This window comes from Dromiciops gliroides, chromosome 5 (genome assembly GCF_019393635.1).
Source record: "Dromiciops gliroides isolate mDroGli1 chromosome 5, mDroGli1.pri, whole genome shotgun sequence".
Classification (NCBI taxonomy): Eukaryota; Metazoa; Chordata; class Mammalia; order Microbiotheria; family Microbiotheriidae; genus Dromiciops; species Dromiciops gliroides.
The window spans coordinates 153,434,486-153,447,703 of record NC_057865.1 but is presented as its reverse complement, the minus strand read 5'-3'; the positions used below and the strand labels follow the sequence as shown (position 1 = coordinate 153,447,703).

Here is a 13,218-nt window from a genome sequence, read left to right as displayed (position 1 = left end):
GTAAAGAAGACATTAGAAGGAACAGGGTAAAGATATTCCAGATAAAAATTACTACATTTAAAAAGTGTTACTTTATTCCAACTGAAAACATTTTCATTCTTCTGACTAAAACCTTATTTAGGAAGACCAGAAACAACTTTGCATGATAGCAAATGGCTTAGAAGATGGCAGCATGACTCCTGAACTGACTGAGATAATAAAAAGACTATGGAAAGATCCAGGAATCCAGGCCTGCTTTGAAAGAGCATCAGAATATCAACTCAATGACTCAGCTGCTTAGTAAGTAAACTCATTCTTGTAAGAATTTTCAAGGAAATATGTTAAAAGTTGAATAGTATAAAATCAATTTGTAAACAGTAATATGGGGGGCATCAATGTGCCTTTATAAAATTGAAAGTGCTAGCTAAAGAGAAAACAAATGGAATAAAGTTTTTATTTTTTTAAAAACTCAGGGTAAGTTAAATTAGGCTTAAAAATAAATACCAGATAATTTTTCACAAAACTAGTTCTCCAGCTGTTGTACTTGAGAAGATAAATAATGTGATATATTCGTCAGGTTAAATACACAATGTGGCCTAGTCATAATAAAATCAGGATGCTAGTGTTTAAAGAACTCAACACACAAAACTTTAGTATTTTTTCAGAAAAGGAAATGACTGAAGGACCTTGCATGCATATACTTGTCTGTATGTGTATACAAACAGACACATATTTCAGCTCCCCCTCTGACACATACTGGCTTGAGATGTGGAAAAGTCAATTAATCTCTCTGTTTCCAGGGTAACTGTCTAAGACAACAAGTTGTAAAGTAGGTACTAGTCTGCATCAGGAGGATTTTTTTCATTGTTTGCTTTTACAACAATGAAATCACATAGGCAGACACATAGATGATAAAGTGATCTTTAGATAGATAGATACATGTATATATAGGAACATAGAGATTGAGGGATAGATAAGAATCTGACTTGTGATTTCAGTCACAAAGGGAATTCCACAATTAGAAAACTTCTTTGTTAATTCAAATTGGACATTTTCTATAGATTAAAGATATTTTTTGGGGGGGGCAGGGAAATGAGGGTTACATGATTTGCCCAGGGTCACACAACTATTGAGTATCGAGCATCTGGGGGCAGCTAGGTAATGCAGTGGATAAAGCACTGACCCCGAATTCAGGAGGACCTGAGTTCAAATCCGGTCTCAGACACATGACATTTACTAGCTGTGTGACCCTTGACAAGTCACTTAACCCTCATTGCCCTGCAAAAAAAAAAAAAAAAAAAACCAGTATCAAGCGTCTGAGGCCCCATTTGAACTCAGGTCCTCCTGAATCCAGGGCCGGTGTTTTATTCACTGTGCCACCTATCTGCCCCCAGCTTAAAGGTCTTAATGTGTTGCCCAGAGCACTGGAAGAAGTCTTATCTGAAAAGCAAAGCAGAACTAAACAATTCAGGTTTTCCTCCTGTATGTCAAAATGCAAATGTTGACTTCATTGAGTTGGCCCTTAAATCTCAAAATATATTGACAAACCAACAAATTGTCTAACATCAGAGTAATTGGTGGTACTTGTGCATGCCAGGAGCAAGGCTTCACTTTTGAAACAACAATAAATAAATAAATATGCAAAGAACACATTTCATAATACTACACAGTTAGCACATAGTAGGTCTAAGGAAGGGTTAGAAATGCTCCAAGAAACCTAAATAAGGCAAAAAAAAAATAGTTGACCAATCATAACTTCTTTTCTAAAAGAAATGCGGAATTTCTCAAAATACGGAATTGTGTTCACAACAAGGCCTAAAATGGGAGAATAATAATAAAGAATACATATACCAATGCTTCTTACTCATGTACTTATGAAAATCATTTTAAGGCAGGAGTCATTAACTATTTTAAATCAAATGGATATAATAATTTTCATTTTGCTTTGAGATCTTTGGCTGTCTTTACCTACCAGTGAACTCCTTAACCAAGCAGATGACAAACTATTGCTGGTAAAATGAGGAGCTAGGCATGTCAGAATAGCAAATATGAGTAGATATTTCAGTTTGAGGATCTGCTACTTAGAGGCTGGTTGGGGCCGTAGGTTTTGGATTAAATATTCTTATTCTTATTTATTTATTCGTTTATTTGTTTGTTTACTTACCATTTCTTTATTTATCTGCTTGTTTGTTTAATTATTTATTTATTGTTCAGGGCAATGAGGGTTAAGTGGCTTGCCCGGGGTCACAAAGCTAGTAAGTGTAAAGTGGTTGAGGTCAAATTTGAACTCAGGTTCTCCTGAATCCAGAACCAGTGCTTTATCTACTGTGCCACCTAGCTGCTCCCAATTAAGTATTTTTAAAAACTGATAAACACACACACTATGAACTTAATAAACAGAAACAAGTGTTTGTAAACAGAATAATAAACAAAAATAGAAGATGGTGTAGGAAAGGGTATACATGTTCTCTTTGGTTTGGGTTTTCGTGTATATTAAATCTAACACTACAGTAACAAAATTGCCTTGTTTCTCTTTGTCCCCTTCTGAACTTCCTTCTCTTTGCACAGTATTTTCTAATGATTTATTGATAATTTTTCTTTCTTTTCTTTTTATTGTATTATTATCTTGAATGCAACAAATAAGTACATTCAAGTGAAAATAAATCACTACATAGACTATGCCTGAATATTCACATCTCTTTTGTCACCTGTAGTCTGTTACCTCTTTGCCAAGGTATAGAAAACATGGTATATCATCCATTTCATGGAGTTATAATTAGTCACTGAGAGCTCTGCAATATTTTAGAGTTATTTTTCTCTTAAAATTCTTTTGGTCATTAAACACATTTTTCTCCTGGTTCTCTTCACTTTATCTTATATTAGTTCATAGAAGTTTTAGTAAGATTCATTGAATCTTTAATATTTATCACTTCTTACTCTCTAATAATATTATATTAACCTTCATATGTCATAATTCATTCAACTTTTCTCTTTTTATGAATATTCCCCTTTTTCAGTTTGTTGCTATAATAAAAAATTCTGCTATAAATACTTTTTCTACATAAGTTCTTTCTCTCTGTCTTTGACTGCTTTGGGTTGTGGACCTTTAACATTCTCATTTTACAACCCAATATCACGTAGTCAAAAGGCATACAAAGTCTAGTGACTTTTTGTATCTAGTTTCAAATGATTTTCCAGGATGGTTAAACTAATTCACAGCATCACCAACAATTTTCCTCTTCTGTTATCTTTGCAAATCCCAAAGGAATTAGGTTGAAACTTAGAGTTGTTTAAATTTGCATTTCTTTTATTAGTAGTTATTTCAGAATTTTTTTGTATGGTTAAAGAATGTTTGCATATCTTCCTTTGAAACTGTCCATTTGTATCCTTTGACCCTTTGGGGAATAAAGTGATAAATTTATTGGATGATAAAATCATAGATTTATAGATGAACAGGACCTTAAATATCATCTAGTGAAGACCAAGCCCCTCATTTTATAGATGAAGCATAGATAGAATAAGTGAACTACCCAAAGTCACACAGGTAGCAAGTAGCAGAGCTAGAATCTTCTTCGGACTCTTACAAAATCTTCCATAGGAACTTATGTGTTATACATCATTAAAAGTAATATTTTTTTAAAAAGGAAATAATGAGGTCTTTCAGTAAAATTGATCTAAATCCATAAATGGCTCTTATTTTTTTCCCAACTTTTACAAGATAGACATCCACAACCAAATCCCGAGTTTGCATAAGAAAACATTATTTTCACATTCAAATAAGCTCCATTGTGAATGCAAATGAAAATGTTAAAATGTGTCCTTTGACCTCACCCTCCCTCCCTATCTAATAGGTATAGTTTGTAAATTTTCTTAGTTCTGACAGGTATGTTTATTTTTCGAAATACTGCATGATTCTACAGACATACCTTTACTAGTTCATATACAGATATAGATGAATAGCCAATTCTTTATGTATCACATTATATTAAAGTTCATAGAAATTGAGAAGCATAAGTTCTCAATTCTTTCTGCAGAAACATTTATTCCATGTACTAGGAGTAACTTTTGAAGAACCACTTTATCACATATTATCTTTTGTTGTTCAGTCATTTCCGCCAACTCTTTGTGACCCTATTTGGGGTTTTCTTGGCCAAGATAACTGGAGTGGTTTGCCTTTTCCTTCTCTAGCTTATCTTACAATTGAATAAACTGTGTCAAAGAGGGTTAAGTGTCTTGCCTAAGGTCACACAGTTAGTAAGTGTCTGAGTTCATATTTGAACTCAGGTCTTTCTGACTCCAGGTCTGGTGCTCTATCTACTGTGCCACCTAGCTGCCTCCCACCTATTATTTTAGCTTTGCTCAATTGAAAAGGAACTACTACTTTGGAAAAAAGTGGCAAATTATAGGTTTACATATCTAAAAGGGAAGTCATCATCTTCCCCCATCAAACCCTTCCATACTCACATCTACACATTAGAAGAAGTGGGTCTTCAAATTTTTTCTACTTCTGTTGAGGATAGTCCCATTCTTTCATTTACGTAGGCTTGAAACCCCAGAATCATCCTTTATTCTCTCTCCTTCATCTTTTTTTTCTTATCAATTGTGAAGTCATATTGATTTCACCTCCACAACAACTCTCTCATTCTTTGTTCCTCTCAAATGATCACTATTCTAGCTCATCACCTCTTGTCTACTCTCTTCTTCACATTGTCTGGACTACTGTAGCAATTTCATAATTGATCTCTCTGGTTACAGTCTCTGCACTTTCCAATCTATCCTTCACAGTGTAGAAAAATTACTTAAACTACGTGTTTCTTCACCTTCCTCCTTTGTTCAAAAACCTTCTGTGTCTCTCCATCTGCCTAGTGGTTGAAATTCATACTCTTCCACCTGGCATTTTAAATCTTCCAAAATCTACTTGCCACATACTTTTATTTCTATTATTCACTTTTATGCACCCTATGTTCCCACAAAACTTTCATTCTACCTGTGACCCGAATATAACATTTCTCAGCACCCTTTCACAGGCTTAGGCTTTAACCCATGCTTATGACCCCAATCCCTTCTGATTACTTCCTTGCAGAACCTTTGTCCTCTTTCAGGATATAGCTTAGTGTACCGTCTCCTATTATAAATCTTTCCCAATTCTCCCAAATGTTAGTTCTCTCTCTTTCAAACTTCAATCCATTAAAAATTTGTCTACATGTTGTAGTTTTACACACACACACACACACACACACACACACACACACACACACACATACATCCTATAAGAGAAAGAAGTTAGCCTAATGAGGAAACAGAGTCCCAGGAACATTAAGAGATCAGATGAATGTTACACAAGAAGAAACTGACACCATCAGGTTTCATATTCAGGGTTTTTTTTAATTCAAAATATATTAGCCTTTCCACTATTCCAAGGGATCTTGGGAATTTCCTTGTATATATTTTTCAATTTATATGTAAGAAAACCGAGGTAGGTGTAAAGGTATAGCTACTTGGCTAGGAGTTCCATCACAACTCAGTTATGGAGCAAGGAATAGAGAATCCAGTCTTTTGAATACAAATCCATGTCTCTTTCCAAAGCCATTATCATCCATAAGGGATAAAATTACATTAAGACAAATGTCAGTTCTTATGCTCTCCTGACTATGAGACTGTCATTGTTTAAATATTATAAATGCATGAGAGAAGCTTGTGATATCTGGTGGATCTCAAACTACAGTTTTGAACTGCTAAGGAGATAAGAGCAGCTGTTAAATTGCCTGTGTTTTTAGTGTTTGAATTTTAGAGCCCAACATTCAGAAAGGACTAGCCATTTAAAAACCTTTCTATGTTGCTCATTTCTCAGATACAATTGGATGAAATTTAAAGTATGGTAAATAAGTTAATAGTTTGCCCTGATCTAGCATGCTAAGTGACAGGAAATAATGATTACTGAGTCTGATTCTCCAACTAAAAGGTTGAGGTGTTGAGGTGCTATGATCTTCCATAGTGATGCCCTCCTCAGATTTAAAAGGGGGTGTGAAACTTGGGCTCCCTCTGCAGGAGACTGAAAATGAAAAGTGTTTTCAAGGAGACATTATTTTATTATATTATTCCAAAATAGAACTGTAAATTTGGCAGATTGTCAGTAACAATATCCTCTATAAACAATAAAGTCTTTCAGATAATGTTATGGAAAATTTCCTGCCTGCATCTCATCATGCTGATTGGAACCTCCTGGGACTTTGTGGTGATTTGAGCCTACAGCTAAGGTTCTGAGATAGCTCCAGCCTAGACATAGTGAATCAAAAGATAATAGGTCTAGAGCAGGAAAGGATCTCATAAACAAGCTAATTCAACCCTTTTATTTTTCATATAAAGAAACAAAGGCCTAGGGAGATTAAGAGAGTTGCCCATGGTTACAAATGGTTGCCATTGAGTCCTGAAAACTTTAGCTTCAGAGTCCTTGAGAACCTTGAAGAGACTATACTGTGATCTATAGAAAAACAAACTGGTTCCGGAAAGAATGTTACAGATTAGATAGTCTGATGCCCTGGAAACTAAGACCCCAAAATATTGAATGACTTGCCCTAGGTCACACAGGTAGTTAAGTATCAGAGATGTGATTTGAAACCTGGACTTTTAGTTCTAGCGTCTGTTAGAACCTAATAAATCAATCTATAATGTATAGAGACATAGGCTTAGAAGGGATTTTAGAGATCATTTAGTATAGTGGTTCCAAAATTAGAGTCTGTGAACATGTATTTTTTTTTTGGGGGGGGGGTGAGGCAATTGGGGTTAAGTGACTTGCCCAAGGTCACACAGCTAGTAAGTGTCAAGTGTCTGAAGCCAGATTTGAACTCAGGTCCTCCTGACTCCAGGGCCAGTGCTCTATTCACTGCGCTACCTAGGTGCCCCGTGAACATGTATTTTTAAAAAGTATATTGAGCAGTTTTCTTATACCAAATGAGTAATACGGTAATGTTTTACATGTGTAAGCTACATCTGATTGCTTACCCCCTCAGGGAGAAGAGGGAGGGAGGGAGGGATAAAATTTGGAACTCAAAACTATAAATAAAAATGCTTATTATTAAGAATAAAATAATTTTTAAAGTATATTGACCACAGTATTTCACATTAATTTTTTCCCTTTATAATCTTATATATTTTATTTTATGCATTTAAAAACTTTATTCTAAGAACAGATATATAGAGTTCACCATTCATTCTCTCTCTCTCTCTCTCTGTCTCCTTTGCTCCTTTGTCTCTGCCTGTTTCTGTCTCTCTTTCGAGTATACACACACACACACACACACACACACAGATGAACAATATGTTATCTAATGAAACCCTTACATTAGATGAAGAGAGGGATAGATCTAATATTTAAACACCAGTCATTTAATTTCAAATAGATCTCTTTCTGTATCACAACAATACTTTGGATTCTCTCTTGAACTAATTTGGACTTCAAGTAATGTTCTATTTGAAGTAAGACTCATAGTTGTCTTAAATTTGTCCAAACCACCTGGCTTGAGGATGCCCAATTGTTGTAAATAAGAAAAGCAGCTTGGTTACATGGCTGTCCTCACAGTCAGGAAAAAGTCTATTTAAATCTTATCCTTCACACATACCAGCTAAGTAACTTTGAACGAGGCAGTGCTTTTGGTAACTCTTTAAGACTATAAGTTTGCAGAGAAGATGCTGGCTGGCATCTTCTGGGTAGGGGAATCCTCTTACCTGAAAGTTCCCTTTCCTATCACTATGTTAAAAAGGTTTACTTTTGCTTTAAACGTAAAATTCACCTCTAAAATAGCACCCCCAACTTCTTACTAATTCATTTTTAACTTTTTGTTACGTTAAAAAAAGCTTTTTGAAATCACAAACAGCATTAGTAGTTCTAGAAGGTAAATTTTAATGGAATCTCCACTAAAAATACACTTGCTCTAGTGATCCAGGCTGATGTCCTTCAAATGTGATAGCCAATCTTTTCGTTTATTTGTTTATTTTCCCCCCTCTAGCTACCTCAATGATCTTGACAGGATAACAGCTCCTGGGTATGTTCCAAATGAACAAGATGTCCTGCACTCCAGGGTGAAAACTACTGGCATTATTGAAACACAATTCTCTTTCAAGGATTTGCACTTCAGGTAGGATCCTTTGGTTTTCCAATCTCTAAGCAGACATGTAAAGCTCTTCAATGGATTCAGGTGGATAATACTCATGAATTCAGGGTAACAAGACAGCTGCATCTATTGTGGAAGAGGTTGAACCTATTCAAAACCATTTAAGTAGGCAAACTATATCTTCTATATCTCTGCCACAAAGTAACCCATGCTGAACACCGCACTGTTGGGTTCTGCACTGTGATTATGGTCCAAAGGGTCGTGAAGAGTTGGACATGACTGGATAAAACAACAACAACAGTACTTTGACAGAATTGTTGTTCTATAAATATATATTATTGAAAGAGAGAGAGAGAGTTGACTAAAAGAATCCAAATACCTCAGTACACCTCAACATTACAACTAGGAAAATCTGATTGATTCCGTTTCCTAGTATTCTACTGACTATATCATAAAATCTCAGAATGGAAGTGACTGCAGAGCTCATCTGATGAAACTCATAGGTAAGGAGAAATTCCTCCCTACAACTTCTGCAACAAGTGGCTATCCAGCTCCACATCATACCTGAAAGCACTAATTCCTGAAGCAATCCATTAGGAAGGTCATGCTCATATTTAGCAGAAATTCACTTTTTTGCAAATTCCATCTGTTATTCTTAGTTCTGATTTTTAAGGGCAAAATTTACTTCAAATACTTGAATACTATAATCATTTGTTGTTGTTGTTGTTGTAAGGGTAGCTAGATGGCACAGTACCTGAGTTCAAATCTGGTCTTAGATACTTACTACCTATGTGACCCCTAGAAATTAATTTAATTCTGTTTGTCTCAGTTTCCTCATTTGTAAAATGAGATGGAGTAGGAAATGACAAACCACTTGGTAATTTTGCCAAGAAAACCCCAAATGGGGTCATAAACAGTCAGACATGATTGAAAAATGACTGAACATCAACATACCAGGACTTTCACTTTATTCAACTGAATACTATATACCCTGGGTTCATTTAAGTTTATTTTTGTTATCTTGGGGTTTTTTGTTTGTTTGTTTTTGTTTTTTGGTGGGGCAAGGAGGGTTAAGTGACTTGCCCAGGGTCACACAGCTAGTAAGTGTCAAGTGTCTGAATCTGGATTTGAACTCAGGTCCTCCTGACTCCAGGACTGGTGCTTTATCCATTGCGCCACCTAGCTGCCCCCTTGTTGTCTTGACTCATTGAATTTCTAGCCTACCAAAACCCTTAGATTTTTTCTTTGCAGGTACTCTTGCTTATCTTCCCTCAACCATTCTATACTTGTACAGATAATTTATAGAATACAAGTATAGGACTTGACGTTTATCCCTAATTAAATCTAATTTTATCTTACTGGTTTTGGGTTATCATTTTATAGTAATGAAATCTTTCTGGAACCTGGCTTCTTTGTTTATTTTATTGGGTGTCTCTTCTAAGTTTGTGTTATTTTTAAATTTAATGAGAGTTTACTCTACATATTCATTTAAATCATGGTTAAAATGCTGATCAGATCAGCAGAAAAGAAATTGTTACTTCATTAAAGATATTTCTGGTTGACAGAAATATCTTGGTCAATACTCTTTACTTCTAATATTCAACCAATTAGGAATTCTCCTAATCTACCACATCCTGTAATTTTGTCAGAAAAGAAAATAAAGTTAGCCTGGCACAATGTATTTTTAAGGAACCCATGCTGCCTACCATGTAGAATAGAAGTTCTGGGTAGGGTGGAGGAGATTTAAAAAAATAAGATATGGGGCAGCTAGGTGGCACAATGGATAAGGCACTAGCCTTGAATTCAGGAGGACCTGAGTTCAAACTCAGCCTCAGACACTTACTAGCTGTGTGACCCTGGGCAAGTCACTTAAACCCCATTGCCCTGCAAAAAAAAAAAAAAAAAAAGAAAAAAGTAAGATCAGGGGCTTTAGTGGATCACCAGTTCAATATAAATCAACAATGTGATATTGTAGCCACAAAAACTGATTCAATCTTAGGCTGATTTAAGGTCTAGTATCCTGAAAGAGGAGATGTCTGTCCCACTGCTCTACCCTGGCCAGATCTTCAATATAACAAGTAGTTCGAAATGCTATATTGAGAAAAGGGGCAGGGGGAAGGAAATTTATAAGCTGGAGTATATCCATAAAAAATATGACCATGATAGTGAAGAGTCTCAGGGTTGTATAGCATTTGAGTGGGCTGAAGGAACTATGTGTGTTTAACCTGATGAAGAGAAGACAGGAAAATGTAATAGGTAATGTCAAAGATTTGAAGATCAGTTGTTCTGAAAAGAGTTTAGACACGGTGGGTAGAGTACTGGGTCTGAAGTCAAAAGGACACATACTAGGGGGCAGCTAGGTGGCTCAGTGGATAAAGCACCAGCCCTGGATTCAGGAGTACCTGAGTTCAAATCCGGCCTCAGACACTTGACACTTACTAGCTGTGTGACCCTGGGCAAGTCACTTAACCCCCATTGCCCTGCCAAAAAAAACAAGAACAAAAAAAAGACACATACCAGTTGTGTGACGCTGGACAAGTCACTTAACCCTGTCTACCTCAGTTTTCTCACCTGTAAAATGATTTGGGGAAGGAAATACAAACCATTCCAGTATCTTTGCCAAGAAAACCCCAAATAGGGGTCACAAAGTGTCAGATGACTGAACTAAATCATTCTTTTACCATCTCTTCACTTATCTTAGGTATTAATTCTCATTTAATCATGTTTATTTTGTCATTTCCAAAATTAACATAATTCTTGTGGGTAATTAAAATTAAAGTACTGTTTTCATAGCACTATTAAAAAAATTAGATTTCTAATGAATTTCACATTTTTGATTTTTTGTCAAAGATATGTTTATAAGTATCATTGTCATATCATGATATGATATCAATATAATTATTCATAAATAATAACTGATCTCACTTAAAGATTTGATTTCTTAAACAAATAAATCAAACACATAATTAACAAGCATTTATTTAGTGCCTACTATTTCCCAGGTAGTGTGCTATGCCCTGGAGGCTCATATATAATAAATGAAATAATCCCTTTTCACAAGGAGTATATTTTCTAATGGAGGAGACAAAAAACAACAAAACCAATCACTAACAATCAAGTTTTTCCCCATGGTTAATTCCATTTAAATAAAAAATCTCATTCTACTTTAGGAAACAAAGAATGTCCTTAATTAGAAATCACTTAAAGTACATATTTGAATTTGCAAGTGCTGGGACCTCTGCTCCCCATGCCTTCTGACCTTCCTACCTCTTTGAGGTAATCACTATGTTGCCTAGTTTTGAAAATACATACCATTCAAATAATTTGGAAAAGACTGATTTGTTTATGGTATCATTTGCCAGGTTGACAAGTTATCTTTATACTTTCATGGAGTTCATATGTATGTATTTGGCATGAAAATGAGTCAATTCTATTTCTATTGCCATTGCCTCCTGACAAAGTGTTTCACTTGACAGACCAGGAAATAGGAAATAAAATTCTAAATCTGCAAGAAAAAAATGTTTGTTGACATTTTAAAAGTCATTCAAAGTACTAAAAACAAATTCTGTAGGGACCATGTGAAATTATTCAAAGTCAAGAAAAGGTTAAATACAATTTAATCAGATCATGATGAAATAATTATAAAAAATATGTTAAGAGCAAAAAAAGTGGAGAAAAAGAATCTTAATAGTTATTTGAATCCCTTTTTCTGAAGAAAATCTTAGACGTAACTTCAAAAAATAGGTAGAGATTGATAAAATAATATTGCAATTTTTATCAGGAAGGAATGCAATTAAGAAAATTAAGAAAAATTCAACCTCTGTCTTTCTGTCTATCTATCCATTGTTAATATCAGTACTGGAATTCAAACAAAAAGATCTAGTTCCTAAACTCAAAATAGGATGAAAAGAGCATTGACCAAGTACTGTGGAATTCAGGATCATAATGAGATTTTTTTTAAAAACTGGAGTTATTCTTCTATTCATAAGTGTAACTCCCAGTGAGGAAATTCCCTTCATCAAGGCACATCCTTTAATTTAAAGCTGTTCTCCAACCTAAAGTTCTGAAGTTGCCAGGTAGCACAGAAAAATGAAATGACATGCCTAGGGTCACATACTGCATCAGAGGGAGGATTTGAACCATCTACAAGTAGATCTTAAAAAGTACCTTTGGGGGATATATATGATAGTAGGAACTCTTTCCACAAAAAGACAGAACTAAATGTCCTCTAAGTTTCCTTTGAATCAGAAGAGTCAATAATAGTATGATTCAATATATTATACATTCAGTGACCCCCAGCCCCATCCCCTCAGCGATAGGTTATCTGTTTATTTTTTTTCTCTGAGAATATAGTTTATGTAAAATATACCAATATTATAGGCAGATGAGGGACACTTGGAAGGAGCAACACAGAGATTTGTGACTCTCTTCAAATCACTCTGTTAGGTTTCCTCCTCTGCTCTCTGGCTATGGATCTGGCCCAGTGAGGTGGGAAGGATGGCGGGAAAAATTCCATGCCCTCCTACATTCCTGCACTAATTTGCTGAACAGCAGTCTAACATGTGAATATAAATTCTCCACTTAGCCAGATGCGTGAATTAGATTGGAGACAGGCCAGTGTTGTAATGGTAGCAACAGCGTGTCTGGCCTGGTATCCTCCATGGCATGCACAGCTAGTAGCATTTTCAACCTACTCCAAAAGTTCTTAAGCTATTCTCAGAGCCACACAGGAAGCTTTTTGTGCCAAGGATGAACAGCTGAACACTAATTCACTTTGAATTCAGAAGCAGAGAGGGAGGACGATAGAGGTTTGTTTTTTTTTTTCACTCTGAGATCCACAGAATGCATTGTCAAAGAGAGAAAATCAGGGGGTATGGGGGACGATGTGCGTGTATGTATGCATGTATGCACATGTATGTGCATACATACATTCATATATCTACATGTATACAGAATATAGTCATATATACATAGTATGTATGTGTCTGTGTGTATTACAAGGTAATTTTACCATTGTGTTCATTTCCTACCAATTAGCCAATATTTTAATTTATATCATTAAACACTTTTAACCAAAGGTTGCAATAGACATCTGTCTCTAAGTGAGTTTGGTGAGAATGATAGTGAC

General features: G+C 35.4%; 1 protein-coding gene across 2 annotated transcripts in view; it reads left to right on the top strand.

Annotated features, from left to right (window-relative positions):
* Positions 1-13,218, top strand: part of GNAT3 (G protein subunit alpha transducin 3) — an 82,063-nt gene that overhangs the window by 56,143 nt on the left and 12,702 nt on the right. For both annotated transcript variants that reach the window (XM_043967951.1, XM_043967950.1), the window contains 2 exons: positions 122-279; positions 7,986-8,114. In XM_043967951.1, coding sequence (XP_043823886.1) covers positions 122-279; positions 7,986-8,114 — 287 coding nt within the window. The remainder of the gene's footprint in view (positions 1-121; positions 280-7,985; positions 8,115-13,218) is intronic.